Here is a 22,579-nt window from a genome sequence, read left to right as displayed (position 1 = left end):
ACCGGGCATATGCTCCGTAGAGCTATTAACCATCCTAGCAGTTCGACGTTTCCCCGACGCTCGCGTATCCCCACTTTTCGCACCGTTCAGGCTCAACTATCCCCACCATACCCACCGGTCTGCCCGATGTGCCTTCGTTGCAACTCTCCTACTGTGGTATTTGGACATCTTGTCAAATGCCCAATTGGGCATATGCCCCATAGGGCTATTAGCCATCGTAGCAGTTCGACATTTCCCCGACTCTCGGATGCCCGTATTCCCTACCAACTGTACTTTTCGAATATAATCACCCGTACCCGATGAAAAACTTACCAGCGAGTGAATTTATCCATACACAATAGGGTGGCCGCAATTCGGGTCACTTTTTTTTTGCAAATTCCGTCGCAGAAAAATCATCAACATAAAAAAAAAATGTGCATCAAATTTGAATGCGCTAGGAGAATTTAAACAGGTGCCACCGAAGAGTTGAAGTTTTAAATGCAAAACACGTGTATTTATCGAACTTGTTACTTGAATATTATCTGCCTCTCATAATAATGACGATAGAAATCTGAAATTTAGTACACTTGTTGTTCATATTAAAGGGTACGAAACAGATTTTTTTCAGATTTTTCCGAAGATTATTTCCGTGATTTTTACCGTTACAGAGATAACCATATTTTGAATTTTTATAGTACTTTGATCACGGTTAATCGAAATACTTTTGAACGTTACTTTGATGCGTTTAGACAAAGCCTGAGCCGTAATCAACAGTGTACACTTAACAATAACTCATACAAATTGGAATTTACGGGAGATTTCGTCGGCGAAGCGGTCGAGGCAAAATCTATTTGTTCGCATCTGGATACATTTTATGGTAATCTCCGACGACTTACAAAAGGAATTGTTTTTGTTCCTTATCGTTAGTGAGTCTGCTGCTGTACTCTGTAATGAGTTTGATTCCTCTTTCGGCAACGTCGTCGACAACAGCATAATTATTCACGATTTGGGCACCAAATTGATAGCTCGTACTCAGACACTATTGGGAGACATCGCGATTGAAGAAGCTGGAATCAATATGAACCCGTTCAAAGAAAACCGTTGATTCTGGGGTTATAAAAAAATCAATGTACTTATCAAGCAAATACGTAACGTCAAATTGAAAAGAAGAATATCTTCAAATTCGTAGAAAGTTACCCAAAAAAAACCAAAATCTACTTCCTTCTTGTATACTACATACCCTTGTGCACTTATTCTTGAATGACAGAATTAAAGTCATAACTATAGTTACAAACGAACGAAGAAAGCGAACAAATTTTATCCATTCCTGCGTTACAAAATGAACAAGGCTCAACACTAGTAAGTGCCATCATTATGCACAATTTATAGAAAAAAATCAGGTAAATATTTAGAAGTGCGACTTTTCCGAAAAATGGCAGTAGGATATTTTTTTTCGTACGAACTGTTTTCATTGGTCACCACAAATAATATTCCGTCGGGAGAGACTGACGTTTCCCGTAAAAACCATAAAATATGGGGTTTTGAAGTTTTTATTTCAATACTTATAACCTTTCATAATCGTCACACACACACACACACGCACACGCACACGCACACGCACACACACGCGCGCGCGCGCGCGCCCCCGCGGTTGGGCATTTGACACGATGTCCAAATGCCACAGTGGAAAAGTGACACAATGGAGATCTGCCCTGGGCATTTGACACGATGGAGAATTGCTCAATGTCCATTTGACACCCTGCCGATCTTGCTCGGGGGTGTATTTTATGTAATTTGATGCGCTGAGTCTGAATCTACAGTCAAATTGGCTGATATACCCGCAAAAATTTCAGTAGACTGCAAAAATCGCTAAATGTTTAAAATCGAATGCTCGAGAGAGAGAGAGAGAGAGAGATCGAGGTAGACGCAGTGGGTGATGGAGCAACGAGAGTGAATCCGTTGGCGGCGACAATACAGCGGGGAAGGGTGATGAACTATGACGGCGAGCCCTAGCGCTCGTGGAATGAAGTAGTCGAAATTTTGTTTGTCTTTACTTTCAAGGAGGTGGAACACCTCATTTATTTAACAACAGGTTATTATTCTGATCCTTTGGATCGGGTACATCGAGGCGTTCTCGCCAAATTAATGGAGGGTAAGTAGTCGTGACCCGCCACCGTGAGCCCTCGAAGCTGACCGGAGGAACCGGGCACGGTGATGTGTGCGGAGAGCCTTCCTTGGTGTTACTGATCTCGGCGGCTTGTGAGACCGGCTCAGGACCCGGCAGATGGGGTGCCGTTGCCGGAGCTCGGCCCAGAGTGGTCGCTGCTTCCCACTCGCTGTCGGAGCTGACTTCCATCTGGATGCCTCGGTGAACTCGGCAAGCTGGCCGGGTTTGAGTGCCGATGGAGGTGGAAGCTGGTGGAGAGTCCGGCAGTGGCGACAGCAAGGGGAGAGCCCCGCCGAAAGATGGAGAAGTCCAGCGCCTGAGCCGGTCGTCGAACGGGTGAAGCGTAGCCCTGGGTGGCCGAGTGAGCCGGAATGTCAGCCCCGAGATCGGGATGAACTTCCACGGTGGCGGCGTTGCGGCAACCTCGGGATGCGACGTCGTGCTGGTGGGTCTCGTGTGACGAGAAGAAGGTAATCACTGGGAGAGCAAGTGAGTATGGCTCAACCCAGAGAGGGTTCGAATGTGATCCGATTTCGGCTTCGATCCTTGCCGTTTATATTTTCTTCCGGGGAACGCACGGCTGACGCGAATCTGATCGTTCGTGCGCCACCTCGCGGTGGTGTTGTGACTTAAATGGGAGAGTCTCCGCTGAGTAGCCGCGTAGCGGTGATTGAGAGAGTCAGGGGTGTGCGCGAGCGCGGTTGATCGAAGGCAGGCTCGGGAGGTGCTGCCGCGCTGCGTGCTTCGATGGTGGCTCATAGGTTCGAACGCCAGGGGCAGTGCTCTCTTTCTGGGGCGCGCATGGTGCCTCTTTCTCTCTCTATCTCGATTTTGTCAGTTCTTATCACTAAAACAGGGTCAAAATCGCTACCATGGGTATGGGAAGAGTTTTATTATTTTAGATCAAGTATGCTCTTTTTGTATTTGGATGCGCTGAAACCAAAACCGGGCGTCTATTTAACTCATACGTCTCCAGATTCTCCATTTCGCTGATATGTCTTGATGAAATCTTTCTCTTTGTTCTTCACTCAGATCTCTAAGGTTTTCATGAAAGTATTCGAGGTGGGAGTGTAAAAAGTGCAGTTTGAGATTCATCAAGCAGCCCAAGTTTCCAAAATTTTGTAATAACTCTTCAACTCAATTTTGGTAATTTTCTCTTTTCTTATTTCCCAGAAAGTTTTGAGAAACGTTTTTCAAAACTTTGCTAAGCTGCCTTCTCAGTATCGTCCATTTTTTGAATGAAATTTTCGTCTCCAAATAAACTGCGAATTTGTCGTCTATCAAATATACCCTCCTTTAATTTCGCATCTCTCATTGCGGGAAACTTTTCTCCCAATACTAGAAACAATCGTCATCTTTGTTCAGAGCTTTGATATACTGTGTAAAGATCACTTATAATTCAAAGTATGCGCGTAAATCCAGCGGCATTGAATTTCCCCTCCTCTAACAATTTCTATAATATATAATATTTATCGCTCAAAAGTCTCGAGCGATAAAATAGCCAATATTATGAATTTATTTTTATATTTCTTTTTGTTTCACATTTTATGAGCGAGCGACGAGCTTCGAAAAATCAAGGAAGCGAGAGCAGAGAAATTGGGCAGTTCAAATATAGAAGATCGTCCGTCATTTCATCGTAGATCTCGTTGGTCATCGAGTACGACATTCAAAACATCGAGCGGTGGGACGCTAACTCAAAGCCCTCACCCTGAACCGTCGAACTCGCGGTGCGTCTTATTCCAGCACCGAGATCCAACGCCGAAAACTGTCAACATCGAATATTCTCGAACGGTTAATTTGATTATTATGCGAATCACTCTCGAAGATTCTCGAGGAAATCGTTAGAAGTAGGATCAAACGAGGAGGCTAAGGGTGGGGGGGTTAGGTCCCAAGAAACCGCGTTATAAAATTACGAATCGATTTCGTTACTCGAAATCCGGACCACAGCGAGGAAGGACGCATTCTCTTGAGCTTCATCTTTTTCCTTCGAGAAGCCAACGCCCCGAAGTCGAATAGTAATCCCAAAGATAATTACCGGAGTTACCATTTCTGAAACTATTGCGGAGAGCCGTTGTCTCGTTCATAATTTTGTCTCATTTTGTATTATTTGCGCGCAAATTAAAATCGGTGAAATATCGAAGAATTGAACGATATCGAATGGTTACTTTGTCGCACGAGTGAATTGAATTCTAACGTCCTTTTTGACTTGTTTGTTCAACAATAGTAAATTTCTTATCGTTGTGGAATTAATATAATTTCCGAGAGGAATTCGTTAAATTGAAGATTTACATCCAGATCACAGTCCTAGGTTAAGAATTATCGTAATTTCGTGTTCTGTCACCGAGAACCTGTTTATCGTAATTTCGTAGGCCACGCTTTACTTTCGTATTTTAAATTGTGAGATATTATCGTTTGAATTATATCCGAGAACAGATATTCAACAGAGATGACATTTGTTAACCAAATATTATATTGACGGAATTACCACCTGAAATTTTGGGAAATTTTTAACATTGTAATTGTCCCTTATTTTGTTGTATAATAAATCATATTTGTAATCCCAGCTCTACATTTCTGTAATTATTTTCCTTCAGAAGGCTCTCGCCCCTCTACCGAGAATATCAAAACTTGCTAGTTTGGTCGATTCTCGAGCCTATTTCTTTTGTTTAATTCAATAAAAATTTTGTCGAGGAGAAATCCTCGGCTGGCGCCCAACAACAAAAAAATTGGGTTAATTTGTCGCTCAACTGGGAAAAGCGTTACACTATATCGTAACGTAACCTTCTCCTGAACGACCGAATCGACTCGAACCCGAACATAACCTCAAAAAAACATCGCGACGCGGCGTGACGCGTACAACGACCGGTGAGACGCGTCACTGCTGGCCGGCGGTGGCCGTACTGGAGGGCAATACAAAGGCCCGATACAAGCGGCGGAGCGCGACACTAGCGGCGCCGCGTATTAAAAACTCGAACTATTATATTTTTTTTGTTTTGTTAATTAAAATTCAACGCGATTTCGTAAAATATTGTAACTAGGCTCAAATGAAGCGGAAAATTATAACGAATCGAAGAAAAATAAGGAAAAGATTATTTCTTCTAGAAAATTGATGTCAATTCAAATAAAACAAGACGCGTGTTTATGACGCATGCGCGGATAGAGCGTTAATGGGCTATAGGACGCGTACGTGACTTTTAGCAATTGTAATTATTCGAATCATATTAAAACAACTAACAATGTTAAAAAATGCAGAAAATTAAATAATAACGGATCAAATTGAAGTTCTTGTTGTTGAACATCGTAATAAGCAGAAAAACATAAAAAGCGGTAGTCCGCGCATCATATGTTAGCCCGCGCAACCAACGGGCGAGCGTGAATCATGGCAACGGGCCAATCAGAGAAGGCGTTACGAAAAGATGCGCAGAACCGATCCGAAAATCGAAAATTCGGCGTTTGATAATTTTATGGTGGGGACACGGGTATAAGAAGCGCTGCGCGACTCATTCGGGAGGCAGTCCTTCCTCAAAATTCTGACTCGGAACAAAAAGGCTGAACTCAAACATTCTTCCTGATTTTAGCAAGCAATCTAACCTATCCTAATTTTCCTGGATGCCTGGATTCTCGGAGCGATTCGGCGACGTCTCGATCCCATAATCTAGGGTCCACACCTAACCTCTAAATTTTCCAAGCTTTCCGTTGCACGGAGTTCTCGGAGCGATTCGGCGACGTCTCGATCCTATAACACGTGGACGTCAAGTTACCTTGACCTTCCAAATGCTCAGACTCTCAGAGGGATTCGGCGACGTTTCTATCCCATAGCCTGGGGTTTGTTCCTTAACTGAACCTATTTTTTTTTTTATTATTCTTTTGCCTGCTATAATCAGGAATGATTTTTCTTGTAAATTGATTTGTAAATTTGTAAATTCTCTTTTTAAATTCAAAGTTGTAATTAATCGAGTCCGAGTCAAACAAAACCGAGATTTCTGTAAAGTTTGTAAATCTTGTAAATTTCAAATAATTAAAAAGGCCGCGGTACGAATTTGAGGTTATATCGCGTCAAACCTATAATAAATTCTTTTATTGTATAAAATCGAAACACGATTGAATTATCGAAACTATTATTTTGAAAATAGGCGAAAAACGCGTAAATTAAAAATTGTTCAAATTTGAAACGGCGAGTGAAACAAAATTTTTCACAATTGGCGAGCGCGATCGCGAACATTTCACGACCACAAATCAAAAACGAATTTATCCTGTGAAATCCATCAAAATTGAATAAATCGGAATTGTTAAATTCTTCAAAATCTAAATTCCGCATTCTCACGTTTCTTTCATACCTGCTCCTTTTAAAATTAAGGTAGCTCGAACCGACGCGTGGCGGCGTTCAGGCCAGGTCGGCAAGAGCGTTACGTTACAATATATGTACATGTATAATTCAATATTCTCCCACTGGTTAAAATACATTGCCAATTTGTACAACGGCATTAATTATTTTCCTTAAAACTGCTATATAAGACCAAGCTTGATGTGAAGTGGTGGTAGCAGATATTTCGAAGGATCGATCAATGATGTTCGTATGATGTTGTTACGGCCTAGATCGAAGTTTGTTCTTATTAGCCACCCTTTCTGAACATAGTGTCTTTCCTGTCTCTACTGTCCCATAAACATAAAAAGCAGGGATGTTTTTGTAAAACCCGATTGTTGACCTAAGAGCAGTGTTGCAATTTTGAGATCTCCACAAATTCGCCCTTGATGTTCCGAATACTTTATTTTCTCCAATACCACTTTTAAATTTTCGTAATTTTCTTTCAGCTTGCTCGAGTGAGCTTTTGGAATAGGAGCATATGTGTTGCCGTTGTGAAGTAAAACGGCCCTGAGACATCTTTTTAACGAATCAATCAAAAGTCTCCGCTCATCGTTTTTGTATTCGGTCTGTCTGAATTTATCCATCAAGCCTTTCACATTTGAACAGTACACAATAGAATTCTCTTCGTCATTTGTGAAGAATTGCCGAAACTCCATCTCTCTGTTACGATAAAAGTAAGCTGATGTTCCTTTTGATAGCAAGTTTTTCTTTTTCAATATTGCTGCCAAGTATTCAGCCATTTAGTATCCATTTATCGGCAGGTCTACATCTCGTATGAGATCATTAAATTCTTCTTGGTTGAAGGTATGGGGAGCTTTGCTTTCATCATCTGGGAGGTAATCGTCATCCTCGGAACTTTCTGCTTGATGGATCTCGTCAACATCCATGACTATCTCTTATATTATTTGTCGTTATATTATTTTTCGATGTTTTTTGTCGCTTTTTTTTGCTATTTTTTGTTATTTTTCACGATCTTCGACGGAAGTATGCATAATCACTACTAGCTACCGGATTTGGTTTGAACTGCTCGAAATTCGTAAAGAACAATTTTAGCCGGTTTTTTCCAGGGAAGCAATATTTCGGAGACGTATGAGTTGAATAAATGCCCGGTTTCGGTTTCAGCGCATCAAAATACAAAAAGAGTGTACTCAATCTAGATTGATAAATTTTGCGGGTATATTAGCCAATCTGATTCTAGATTCAGACTCAGCGCGTCAAATTACATGAAAAACACCCCTGAGTAAGTTCGAAGACAACTTTCATTGTGCTTTTAACAATAATTTTCCGCAATTTTAGCGGTTTTTTGGAATTTACTCAAAATTTTGGAGGTATATTGGCCAATCTGACCCCGGATTTGGCTTCAGCGGGCCAAAATACATAGAGACTGATGGGTCCGGTTCTATACGCAGACTATTTTTTTTGTGTGTCGGTGTTACTTTTCCGAAAATCGATGCGAGAATTTTTTTTTGGCATGAACAGTTTCGATTAATCACCATAATGAAATTTCTTCGAAAGAGGTTGACATTTTCTATAAAAACCATGAATTATGGGATTTTGAACTTGTTGGATAAATGTGAGAAACAGGGTATATTTAAATATTTTGGAGTTAACATTGGGATAGGTGAACACACACTCGCACACACGCATGCGCGCGCACCTGGTTCGCACACCCTACGAAAGTGTCCTGAACCCCCTGGACGATCTCGCACACACGCTGCGCGTTCGGAAAATCTTTCGTTCGGGTTCGCACACACCCAAGAGCAAGATACGTATATCATATACTTCTGGGAGTATATAATGAATGTTTGGGATAAAATTAATGTACTTAATCAAATAAATGTATTTTTTCTATTTGTTTTAGGTCCAGCGGAGCCTGCGAAGACAGAGGAATCTACTAGAGCGACAGCGAAGAGGACCGTCTCCAGAATAGAATAATGGTAAGTACCTTATCAGTAGTTTTCCAAAATACCTTTTATAGTTAAGATTAGGATGCTAAAATATTGGTTAATTTCAAGTTCTTTTTTATTTTCAGGTTTGCAGGAACAGCGGAGACAGCAAAGTCATCAAAGACACCGAAGTCAACTTTTCCAGCCAGATGCAGTGAGGGTAAGTGTGTGTAGGTTAAGTTTAGTTACGTTAGCTTGTAAGATTAGTAATAATTAAATGTTAAGTAGTTTTACGGAATAAAATTTAATAATAATAAAGGGTTTTTTGTATTTAGTAGTCAGCGGAGCTAGCAGAGACTGCAGAGAAGCCTTTACTCCACCAGCAGAGTCTGCGGAGGAGACCCTTTCCCACCTGCAAAGACTAACAGAGGAAACACGACCGAAATCGGTCGTTTTTGTACTTTTTTCCACCGTTTCCTGGTCGTACAATCCGCTAGAGAAGCGTTAACTTCTTGTATTTATTCTACACTATAAAAATACTTCAAAAAAGTAAAAAAAGAACGCCAAGTATTAAAAAACCGCCCCTCTAGTTTCGAATGATCTTTACTATATTTTCAGTAAATGAAAAATTTCCTTACCCATTATTTATTGCTAAAATGACATAGTAGGATGATCAAGATAAGAAAAAAAATATGAGATCATTTTAGCATAGCCAAGGATTTTGAATAAATTTCGATTTCTGCAAAGAATCATGTTACACGTCCAACTGTACTGGCTAAAGAGTTTTGTGACTTCAAGCGTTCCCAGAATGATTTTGCGATTAAGATATTGTTATTCTAATTGAATGCACAAATTCACTGTCAAAATTACACATAAACTTGGCGTGGATGGTTTTCAAATGGAAGCTCGGGAAGACACGATTGATCAAATATACTATTCAAAATTAATGGTTTGATGAATCAAATAGATTCCTGAGATAGTGTATAGATGAAAGAGATTAATGAAGAAAATAAAATAATTAGCAAATATGAATGATTTAATGAATTATTACACAATAAATATCCAGGCGAATGGTTTAAATTATTGAATCAACAAACGAATAGAATGTGGAGAAAGTATGGTTTTAGGACTAAAAGAAATAGACAATCTGGTGAATGAATCAGAGAATGGGATACAGAATACTTGTGATGAACCAGTATATGGATAGGTGCACAAGTAAAAAATTCATACGTGGCTGGATGAAGGATAACGAAATAAGAAACAAATGAATTAGTGGGCATTGAAATTCGCTCTAGATGCAGACGGATGGAGCATTAGCATTCCTTCGCCGAGCTTCCATTTGAAAACCATCCACGCCAAGTTTATGTATAATTTTGACAGTGAATTTGTGCATTAAATTAGAATAACAATATCTTAATCGCAAAATCATTCTGGGAACGCTTGAAGTCACAAAACTCTTTAGCCAGTACAGTTGGAGGTGTAACATGATTCTTTGCAGAAATCGAAATTTATTCAAAATCCTTGGCTATGCTAAAATGATCTCATATTTTTTTTCTTATCTTGATCATCCTACTATGTCATTTTAGCAATAAATAATGGGTAAGGAAATTTTTCATTTACTGAAAATATAGTAAAGATCATTCGAAACTAGAGGGGCGGTTTTTTAATACTTGGCGTTCTTTTTTTACTTTTTTGAAGTATTTTTATAGTGATTTCGCTTTTTTTTTAGAAGAGTGACAATTAGTAAATATTTTGGAAAATTATACATTTTTTCTTATCTCCAAAAAATTTTTTACAAATGATTTGTTTAAAGTTGAGTAACTACCTTCAGATGGCGAAAGCAATCAACGTTACTAAATATTTATTTTTTCTATGTTGACGGACAAAAACTGTTTAGTCAATTTCAAATGATGTAAATCTTGTCTATATTAGAATGGTCTTATATTTTTTTCCCTATCATGAAACAAATAATAAGGAAGAAAATTTCAAATTAACAATGATAATATGTGAAGTTCATTCAAAACTAAGGTTGCGGTCTTTTAATATTTGTCGCGCTTTTTTTTACTTTTTTTCAAGTGTTTTCACTACCGAGGAAAAATTTCCGAATAAAAGACCAAAAATGTTCCGCGCTCTTTTTTCTTCTACTAGGCCACTGGTTTAGATCTCGGATGCAAGAAGGAGCATTTTAAAGGGAAGAGCTTACTTTGGTTTATTTTGGTTTACTTTGGTTTATTCGAAAAGTCATTACGACCCTTTTTACGGGTGCTACGTCATTTCGAAAGACGTTGATTTTTGGTTTGTTGGATTCCCCTTTCAATTGGACCGCGTTTTCACATGAAATTTTTTCCCCTCAATTCTACGAGCGAATCCTCAAAAGTTGAGGTTTTAGATTCAATTTTTTTATTGGAAACGATTTTTTCGCTCAATCATCGCGTTTTTAGCAAAAGAAAAATTTTGAAAATTCCCACGTATCGCGAGAAATATTAAATTTCACACGATATTTCAAACGTAAAAAGAGTCGCGTCAGCGATTGTTTATTCACTAAATTTTTTTTAACATTTTCCGCCATGCAATTTTCAGTGAAACTTCAAGTACCTCGATTGTCGTAACTCTGAAACAATGAGGTTTTTTAATGAAATTTGAAGGAAAAGTTTTACCTTTTATTCAATTTCAGCTCATGGGAATGATATCAGATTTTTTTAATTTTTTACTTCAAACAGTTATGGATTGATCTAGGTTTTTCGAGAATCATGAAGTCGTATTAGAATATTCAACGTAGAAAAAGTGTTATTTTTGCTTTTGAATTTTTTATTGATCGATTTCTTTATAATAAGACATGGCACGAAATACTGAAATGAATTCTTGAGAAACTCATAGAAAAAATACTGTGAATTGTGTAAAAAGTACTCATAAAATGTTTGTCTCATATCAAAGAAACTACCTTTGGTGTACAGCACTTTTTTCACAATTCACGAAATTCACAAGTTTTTAAAAAACGAGCATTGGCATCTCATACCACGTATTCGCTCTGTGTACGTGGGCGAAGCCAAAAATCTAATACTACTGCACTAATAGTATTAGTGTATTCATGCATACTGCCAGCACCACCGTAAATGGAACTCCGGCGTTTTTGGGGGAACACGTATACACGACACACGCTCACTTTCAAAGTAGTGCGAGCGCACTACTTTACGCGCACGGAGCGAATAACCTGTTGACTGGTATATACAAAAAAAGTTGGGTCAGTTCTGGTAATAATGTATGATATGCGTACATATTGAAATCTTGTTTTAAATTTTCAACCGATTGGTATGAAAAAGGGTTTACAAGGATTTTTTGTGTTGCCGAATCGACTTCTGGGCATAATTTTCACCTTGAAAGAGGTGAAAATCGAGCGTTAAGGCTAACATTGTTAGATTTTTCAATGGAAAGTTATTATGCGATATTACCCGAAAATTCCAAGTTCCACACTAGACTCTTTTGTCGAAATAGAACTAAATTCACTATCCCCGAAGAAATTAAAAATAAGGGTTGGGGTGAAATTTTCAGATTTTTCAATGGGAAGTTTTTATGCTATATTACATAAAAAGTATTCGTTTTTGAGGATACCAGATTCTTTTATCGAAATAAAATAAAATTCACCACCCGCGAAAGGATGAAAAAAAAGAGTTGGGGGTGAAATTTTCAGATATTTCAATGTGAAAGTTTTTTACATTACATGAAAATTGCAAGTTTTTTAGGACACGAAACTCTTTTATTGAAATGAAAAAAAAAATCACCATTTCCTAAGGGGTGAAAAATAAGGTTTGAGGGTGAAATTTCCAGATTTTCCCACGAGAAATTTTATGCTTTTCCACATAGAAACTGTATGTTTTTTGTAGAGCATGAAAGTCCTTTATCGAAATAAACCAAAACTCCCGATCTGCCAAGGGGTGAAAAATGAGGGTTGGGGGTGTATTTCAATAGAAGAGTCTAGTGTTCTAAAAAACTCAGAATTTTCATGTAATATAGCACAAAAACTCCCTATTAAGAAATCTAAAAATTTCATCCCCAAACCTTATTTTTCACCCTTTCGCAGGTAGCGAATTTTATTTTACTTCGATGAAAGAATCTGGTACCCTCAAAAACGAACATTTTTTATGTAATATAACGCAAAAATTTCCCATTGAAAAATCTGAAAATTTTACCTCTAACCCTCATTTTTCACTCCCTCGGGGATAGTGAATTTTATTCATTTTCATCCTAAAAAATTTGGATTTTCCATGTAATATAACATAAAAACATGCCGCTAGCAAAACAGAAATATTCACTTTCAACCCTTATTTTCATCCTTTTCGAAGGTAGCTACATGAAAATTAAGATTGGGAATGAAATCAGCAACCTCGAAAATCCCAAGAAACAAATTTTCATGTATTTCGGTAATTTATTGACTCGTGCCAGTTTTGGCACGAAAACCAGAAAAAAAAGCTTACCAGTCAACCGGTTAATAATAAAAAATCAAATGTAAAAATGAAATTTTTTCCACTCTGTATATTCTAATACGGCTCCATAGTTCTCGAAAATTCCAGATCAATTTATTAACGTACCATGTAGAAATTTTTGGTTGACAAAAATTAGCAAAAAAATCTGATAAAATTTGAATGTGTTGGAATTGAAGAAGTAAAATTTTTTCTCTCCGAATTTTCCAAAAAACCCCATTGTTTTACTACAGTTACCACAATCAATGTACTCGAGGTTCCGCTGAAAAATAAAAAAAAAAAAATATATCGAAAATTGAGGAGACAAATTGTTTTATCTGAACTTGCGGCCCAGTTGAAAAAGAAATTAAACGAACGAAAATATCAATGTTTGTTGAAACGATGTAGTACCCGTAATGAAAGTCGTAGAGACTTTTCGAATACACCAAAGTAAAGCTAAATGTCTTCTCTTCAAAATACGCCTTGTTGCATCCAAATATCTAAACCAGCGGTGCAGTAGCATTAAAAAGAACGTGAGAACATTTTTGGATATGCGTATAGATCTCTCGCCACGCTACGACGAGTGGGAGAGAGTCTTCGCGCGCTGTCTCTCACGCTCGATCGGGCGCGAGTAGAGGGGATATCGCGTTCAGTGGACTGGGCGAAACGAAACGGGACAAAAGTAACGTTTCGTGCAAAGGACGTATGTCCAAAGGTAAACAAACGCTACTTAAGTCTTTCTGACTCCAAGCGACTAGAGCGTACCGAAACATTCGATTTTAATTGCTTAAATCATCATATCTCGGGATTGAGTAAACGGATTTACTTGCAATAAGGATCAATTGAAAGAGAAAAATCGAAAAAAAATTATCACTAATTTTCAGATTTTTAACTACAATGGTTTATCCGTAAGAACGGTTTGAAAAACGTTATGACGTCATAAATCGACATATTCGCGTATATAAGAGTGCGGCAGGGCTCGCGCTGACTTTTCTTTTACACTTTTGTTTTTTTTTTAATACTTGGCGTCGAGCCGCTACCGCGTCTCTTGATCTATTTACATTTAAAACTAATTGGTCACTAATAATTATATGTTTATGTTTCAGACATGGTCGACGAAAAAGAATGTTGTAGTCAGGGAGTAACGTACAACAAGATTAGCGACCTCTAAGAAATTAGTTAGAGGCCTGATTTTTTGACATGATATTTTTTTCATCGAATACTAAAATCTGAAGGGGTAAGAGCAAGGAAAAAAATTTTTTTTTTAAGCACCCTAAATATATGCAATCTAAATACAATTGGAAATTCACTTCGCAGTACTGCCGCTATACTCAACTACGCTGTAATCCCGTCGCGGAGCTACCAAGACTTAATCTTAAAATATCAGACAGTGCGCGTTTTGAATTAACGTCAAAGAATCACGACTGTTTCGAAAAGTTGTTTCGAAATTTAATGCGTGTCGAAAACGGCTAATCAAGTTTTTCAAGAACAAGGAAAAAACCTAAAGTGGAAATCCCGATCAAAACCTGGATTGGAAATTCTAATCGGCATCTGGTTCCCGTGCAGAAATTTTTTGGCTATTGACAATTCGATCCTGACCAAGATTTGACAGGGTAGCCCCCAAGTAGGGTGTCCCTACGCGTTTCCAACCAGGGTCCACTTTGTCATACGTGATATATTAATAATCGAATCCTCGATAATTAATTATATTAAAAAATCGCATGTGAACGGAGTCAATTCCAAATCCTATAGGTTGAAGTCTGTGTATTGGCCTAAGGATCAAAACGGTCGATCATACATTAAAATAGACGATTCGGCTTATCATAAACATAAGCAGCTGTAGCGTAGCGGATAGCACTCCAGACACATTGTTAGACTTTCGAGGGTCCTGGAATCGAACCTTACTTGTGGGTCAATTTTAATTCCTTTCATTAGGGTGACCAATCGTTCTCAATGCTCTCTACCGTACACGACAACGTGCTCGATCATTACAAAAGTATTGAAAAAATGAAAATAAACTATAAATATAATTTTTGTTAATGCATTTGGAATCGGAATTAGGGTTGGAATCCCGACCAGGACATGATAAGGAAAACCTGATCAGGATCTGTGGTGAGTTAAGCGTTACAGTCCTGATAAGGTCCGGATAAATTTAACATGATCTGGACCTTGTTTGAACCCGATTGAATGAGGATCTGGTCCTGGTCTCGTCCTGGCGTAAAATTCTAGTCGGGTCGGAATTACTAATAAAACACTTGTCCTCCGATTGATATCATAAATTTTAGTGCTGCACGTAACGCAAATGGTAACTTTTTTGATTCATCAGAACTTCCTAAAGTTCCTGATGGTTCCCGTAAGAATGAATATTCCGAAATACCATTAAATACTTGGCCTCGAATTGATATCATAAATTTTAATGCTGCACGTAACTTCGATGGAATTTTTTTTCAATTAATTTAGCTATTAGAATAAGATAAGAATAATGAGACATCGGTTTCCACAATTATTTCAAGCGCGATTTTTTGGTTTTTAACGTCTATTCAGTGTAGATAATTATTAAACATAAGCCAGAGGCGATGCTTTTTCAATATCAACTCAATGGCCTTTTCTCTTCGGATAACTATCATCTACTCCATGAATAGATTATTCCATAAGTTAAATACTTTTTACATTTTTCGTGATACATAAATATCACTTAAAGCCATTCGCTAAATTCGATAAACTTTCAGCCATTCGCGAGCACACATCAACTACTTTTCGTACATGTCAAACATGCGTTTAACGATGACCAGGTCTTCTCAATTCTCATCGTTCTTTTTGGGCCTCATTTCATCTCAGGAATGTTTTGATCATTGTTTTACCATTAACTGTAGAAATAAAGATACTTCACGTTTTTGACCGGCGTTCACAGTGCGAAATTTATTTTTCCCCCGCTAACAACAGATACTCACGCAACACATTGAAAATTGACCGCGGAACGCGGAACAATACCAGGGCAATGAGCAAGCATATAAGGCGTGCGACGGCTACCGTAGCAACGGTACTGGAGACATGGAATGGGCTGACTTGAGACTGATAAGCGGGAAGAAGGCTAGAAATATACTATATGAAATGAAGGAAAAAAATTGTTCAGAACGTGTAACCATACAAAAATTGTGTACAATGTTTCGTGTACATCCATCCAGCGGATTTCCATTTAGAAATCAACAAAAACACCTGAAATTCCAATGTTTACACTGTTTATACCCCTTAACGAACGAAAAGTCGTATTTTACTGTTAAGCTTACCCGTTGGAGTTTCTTCGTTCCAAAAGGAATCATCCAAAGTATAGTCAGCTTCTGCAACAATAACAAAAACACAACATATGCAGGTATTATTCATCTTGTTCATTATACACTCCCGTCCAAAAGTTTGGGGTCACCCGTCGAAATTTCTACCCACACTAAAAGTTTGATAGCTCAATCAAAAATCAACCGAATCGAATTTAACAAACGTCATTTCAAAGAGGATAAATTAATCGTCAATTTGCCACTTGTTAGTATTTTTTACAATTTATTTTTTAGTTAGTACGCGCTTCAGAACAGCATCGTTTTTCGACATATTTTTGGCCTTCGTAAACACGCTGCCTATCAAATAGAAATTTTTTTCTCGACTTTCCTCCATAACAGCTTTAGAGGGGATAGAAAAAGCTTTATTTTTGTTTTTTAAAAAATACCGTACGATTTTTTTTCGCAAAATTATCTTAGTTTTAGCTAAAAACGAGGAGTTTCAGAAATTGTGGCGTATCTCCAAAACTTTATGGGTTCAGAGGAAATGTCAAGAGGGTAAAAAGTTGTGTCGGTTTATGATAAGCTCGGTATAATTAATTTAGATTATTTTTTTGATCATGGTATGGGGCTGCTTTTCTGGTCACGGTACTGGCAATTTGATAAAAGTTGAGGGTATTATGAAGAAAGAACATTATCACCAAATCCTTATCCGGCATGCGATTCCGTCAGGTCTCAGGACCATTGGCCTCGGGTTCGTAATGCAACAGGACAATGATCCGAAACATAGTTCCCGCCTTTGCCGAGGATATTTGGAAACTAAAGAAAAAAATGGAGCAATCATCAATATGGTTTGGCCACCACAATCTCCTGACCCAAATCCGATCGAGCTTTTGTGGGAGGAGCTTAATCGGAAAGTTAGAATCATTTGCCCTTCTTCTGCCAGCGATTTGTGGCGAAAGCTCAAAGACGCTTGGGCGAGTTTGGATCAAGCCATAATTGGCAAATTGATCGAGCGAATGCTACGACTTGTCAACGCAGTCCTCAAAGCCAAAGGCGGCTTTTTCGATGAGAAACAGGTGTAAACTAGGTAAGAGACTAAATGAACTATTTTTTCTATTGAAATGACATGGGGATTGCGATAAAATCTGCAAAAAGCATCTCGCTTATTTAAAAAAAAATTGACAAAAAAATTTGAAAAAATGTTAGTTAGTTCAAAATTATAAATTGAAACTTTCTTCTCTCTAGAAGTTTCATCGCGAACCCTATAATTCTCGAGTTACACCGCTTTTCTCAATCAAGACCCGACCAAAAAGATCGAAAAAAAATTTTTTTTTTAAATAATCTAAATTAATTAAAGCGAGCTTATCATAAACCGACACAACTTTTTACCCTCTTGACATTTCCTCTGAACCCATAAAGTTTTTGAGATACGCCACAATTTCGGTACTCCTCGTTTTTAGCTAAAACTAAGATAATTTTGCGAAAAAAAATCGTACTGTATTTTTTAAAAAACAAAAATGAAGCTTTTTCTATCCCCTCTAAAACTGTTATGGAGGAAAGTCGAGGAAAAAATTTCTACTAGATAGGCAGTGTGTTTACGAAGGCCAAAAATATGTCGAAAAACGATGCTGTTCTGAAGCGCGTGCCAGCTAAAAAAAAAATTGTAAAAAATATTAACAAGTGTCAAAAGGAAGATTAATTTATCCTCTTTAAAATGGCGTTTGTTAAATTCGATTCGGTTGATTTTTGATTGAGCTATCAAACTTTTAGTGTGGGTAGAAATTTCGACGAGTGACCCCAAACTTTTGGACGGCAGTGTACATTTACATACACTCCCGTTCAAAAGTTTGGGTTCAAAGGTCGAAATTTTTACCCACACTAAAAATTTGATAGCTCGATCAAAAATCAACGGAAAAAAATTTAATAAACGTCATTTGAAATTTTTTTCGCTACTTTTCTACATGACAGCTTTGAAGGGAATAGGAAAAGCTTCATTTTTGTTTTTTTTTTAAATATCGTACGATTTTTTTTCGCACGGCTATCAAGAGATTCGGTAGAGTCTCGGGACAAGTACATTGACAGCCCTATCGTCTGCTGGCCTGAGGCTCGCGACGAGACTATACTTTCTCTGAATAAAACGATTCGCGGTGGTGGGAGTAAAATTGTCATGTGATTTTCTTTAATTGCGAAGCTCATGAGATATGTACCGCTTTGAAAATTGAACTTTCAGCTAATTAAGAAGTTCTCTGTCGAATAAGCCCAAAATCAGCATAATCGGTGTCGTAATTTCGGAAAAAAACCTTTGCACGGGCTTAAGATTATGCAAAAGTTACTAACACATTCAGGATTTGACGTATCTGTATACGCGTACTCCAATCGCTACAAACATAGACTCCTTTTGGCCCCCATGATCACCAATCCCTATTGAGAGAAATTTTGTTGCAACCAATGAAGGGTGAGAAAATTTCTGGGCCAATGACATTCAATAAAAATTTTAAGAAAGTTTGGCGGAAAGCTAAGGAGCTCAAGAGCTCATTGAAAGCCACCAGCCAAAGGTTCAAGTCATGTTGACGTTTGGGGTTATGATGTTATGAAGTGCGTGCGGAATAACTAAAAATAATTTTCGTCATCTAACGCAGTGCATATTAGTATTTATTTTGTTAAAACTTGTAGTATACCAAACCAGTATAAAAGCGGCCGCGTAAATGTAGTCTGGGATCTGTGTGTGAAAAAGAATATAAAAAATGCGCGATGCATATATCAACGACGAAACTTTTCAAGATTTCATTATTTCGTTCGATTGAAAATAAGTGTCAACTGAGATAATCTTTAAATTAAACCAGAGTGCGCGGAATATTGTCCAGTGTAAATATATCGTCAGTTGCGTGATCATATATCATGTGTAATAATGTAGATTAATACGAGTTCCCTTTGATAGCTGAGTGGTAACGAACCGGCCGGGGTTTGACGTTACGAAGTGCGGGACAAATGTTATTGATATAGTGCGGGCATAGTTAGTGAATAATATAAACCATAAAAAACATTAAAAAAAATACAGAACAATCCGAAAAAAATTTCACAAATCGTGAAAAAACATTATGTTTAAAAAAAACTATTCTGTATCTATTTTTTTAAGTATCAAAAGTATCAAATAACAAGTAAAAAATAAAAAACCGAAAAATCGCGCTTGAAATCATTTTGGAAACCGATGCCTCATTCTTCTTATTTGATTCGAACAGCTAAATCAATTTAAAAACATTCAATCTAATTTACGTGCAGCATTTAAATTTATTATATCAATTCGATTCCAAGTATTTTCTAATAAATTGAAAAAAGTTACCATTTGAGTTACGTGCAGCACTAAAATTTATGATATCAATCGAAGGACAAGTAATTTATGAGTAACTCCAAATTTTTACATTATTAAATTGGTCTAATAAGCTTTTAAATCCAGGGGATCCTGAAAGTCGGAGGGGAATCGATTCTTTACAGTGTGTATCTTGTTGAAGTAACGAATGACTTTCATGTGAATTTTTAATGATTTTATTTCCATTAATTTTTTAGTAATTTTGATAAAACGTTGTGAGCCCGACAAGGATTCTCAACGCTCATTTGTCGCCGGAGATTATATTTCGAATAACTGATAAATACTTGACCTCGAATTGATATAATTCATTTTAGTACTGCACGTAACTTCCGTTATGACTTTTGTTTCATTAACTTTTTTCTTGAAAATAATTATCATGAATTTCATTAAAGTTTCCAATTTGTTCGATAAATATTCCAAATTATCAATAAAAACTTGGCCTCCAATCGATATCATACATTTTTATACTACATGTAACTTGGATAGTACATTTTTCAATGTCTTCAATATTTATGAATTTTTTTGAAATTTTTTTATTTTTCTTTACAGAATTTTTTCGATTGTTTTTTATTTTTGTTGAATTTTTTTTAACTTTTCAATTTTTCGTTTATTATTTTTATAGAATTTTTTTCCTGGTTCTAAATGTTTTTTCTATGTCATCCAGAAACAAGAGACCATCAATGTACTTGTCCCAACCTTTTTTTCCCTAGGGGAAGTTTATGGTTTGATATCTTGCCTTTTTTCTCAAAAGTTCCTCATTTATGTTATGACGGTTATAGGATTTTAGTATAAATTTCTATGAATTATTTGCTTAGTACATTTTTATAGATTCCATTCTCATACGAACATTTGTTATGGGATAATCTTTTTCATGAAATTATCAGCAAATAAGGGACTATCAATGTACTTTTCCCAATCTTATTTTCCCTAGGTATGATGTTCGGCTTATAAAGTTGGTTTCCACCATAAAAGACCAATTTTTCGTAAAAATTGTAGTGAAAATATTTCGTCACAAGTCTGCCCTTGAACTTTGGCGATTTTTTTCTTTATACTCTAATATGTTATGCCTATTAGGAACTCAACAGCATGGAGGAATCCGAGATGAGGCCCGTGAAATGAATTTCGGTTTATAATGTTGGTTTCCACGTAAAAGACCAATTTGTCTTCAAAATTGTACTGAAAATATTTCGGCACTGGTTTGGTCTTGGACTTTGGTGATTCTTCTCCTTGTCTTCTAATATGTTTTGTCTATTGGGAATCCAAGAGCATGAAGAAATGCGTGTTGTGGGCCATAATATGATTTTCGGCTTATAACGTTGGTTTCCACGAAATAAGATCTATTTTTCGTTAAAATTGTACTGGAAATATTTCGGCATTGGTTTGTTCTTCCACGTTGGTGATTTTTCCCCTTATCTTCTAATATGTTTTGTGTAAAAGGAACCCAAGAGAGTGAAGAAATGCGTCTCGTGGGCTGTAATATGATTTTCGGCTTATAACGTTGGTTTCCGCGACAAAAGATCTATTTTTCGTCAAAATTGTACTGAAAATATTTCGTCACCTGTCTGTCCTTGGCCTTTGGCGATTTTTTCCAAGTTTTCATACCAAAAAAGAACTGATATAAAGATTTCCTTAATAGAACAGATTTTATTAATCCCTTTTCTTCAAAATTCAAATGAAAAATAAATCAAATTCAAGAAACGAAAAATCCAACAGATTTGCACACTTTAAATGTCGCTTTTGCATTCTGAATCTAGAGATTTCATTTCATCCAAAACGTACCCTCAATGAAATATATTTCCAAAGTTTGCAAGTGGCCGCTGAGGTCCAATTATCCACAGTTTGATAGTTGCTGAAAAAAATACCCGAAAACTTCTAACATTTATTATGCCAGAACTCAAAGCAGCAAAAAAAACTAAGCGAACTTAATTCAACAAAGCAACAGAATTCAAAGACGTTTAAGGTACCTGCATTGGTTTTGGAGGAAAACCTATTCAGGACAATTCAGAAATTAATTTAGAAATTCGAAAACTCACAATGGAGTAGAAAAAGGAAAATTGAAGTATCTAGAAAAGCGGAAGACTTTTGTGATGAATTTTCTAGATTATATGATACGGTTGGAGTAAATGATTTGAATGATTGGCACACACGCTGCAACACAGAAATATCAAAGTTTGGAAGTATTCGCTGTATATCAGTCATACAAACTTCAACACTATTTGAAAAGGAACACTTAAAAACTTGCCGAACCAAGTTCCATTACATATTACCATAATCAAAGATAAGGGGTGATCCGTTGCATATATATTTATCCACAGAAATTTCAGAGTTCGCAGGTATCTGCTGCGGTTCAATGTATCTGTGCAATGAGCTTCGAAGACAGCAATTTCAAATCTATCCATAAATGAGCAACTGAAGACTTTTATAATCAATTTTTTACTTCATATAGATGTTACAGTTAGAGTCAAAATGTAAAATGAATGGCACAGTATTTAAATTGTATAGTTTACAGATTTTTGCAGTATTTTAATGATCCGAATCTACAGCATTATAATGAAAAGTTGTCAAAAGTCATGATGTTACATTAAAATGACATAGCGCACATTGCATTCAGCAATTCTGTAAGTTTCTGGGGATGTTGGTAGGCATCATATTTGATCGCATCCAAAACTGAGCAACAGTAGACTTATCGGAATGAATTTTTTTTATAATAATTCCATATTTGTAGTTTGCAAAGTGGAAATACTCAACATACATGTCATTCTATAAGTTTTGTTATCAAAATTTGTGTTTGTATACCGCATTCCTAAGATACGACTTTTCATATTATTAGCAAAAAAAGCAACCAAAGGCTTTCTGGAAAAGTTTCCAAATTTATCACTCGACAGACCTAATGGGAAAAGAATAACTACACACTATACCAAGACCAGATTTTTTTTTTTAAATCTGATTTACAAAATGTGCAATTCAAGATCATGGTTAGAAACCTCTCGAATCATGTTACCACAATCATCATGAAGGAGTAGAAAATCATAGAACACATATTAGGGAACGAATTAATAATATGAATCGATCCGCTGCAAACTGAGCG

At 36.9% G+C, this 22,579-nt stretch overlaps 1 protein-coding gene across 20 annotated transcripts in view; it reads right to left on the bottom strand.

The window, feature by feature from the left end:
- The window catches only part of mmd (mind-meld), a 619,790-nt gene that overhangs the window by 516,224 nt on the left and 80,987 nt on the right, over positions 1–22,579 (bottom strand). For all 20 annotated transcript variants that reach the window (XM_043427306.1, XM_043427287.1, XM_043427309.1 and 17 more), the window contains exon 3: positions 16,143–16,193. In XM_043427306.1, coding sequence (XP_043283241.1) covers positions 16,143–16,193 — 51 coding nt within the window. The remainder of the gene's footprint in view (positions 1–16,142; positions 16,194–22,579) is intronic.

The sequence above is a fragment of the Venturia canescens genome, chromosome 8 (genome assembly GCF_019457755.1).
Source record: "Venturia canescens isolate UGA chromosome 8, ASM1945775v1, whole genome shotgun sequence".
Classification (NCBI taxonomy): Eukaryota; Metazoa; Arthropoda; class Insecta; order Hymenoptera; family Ichneumonidae; genus Venturia; species Venturia canescens.
This window is presented reverse-complemented; position numbering and strand designations above follow the sequence as displayed.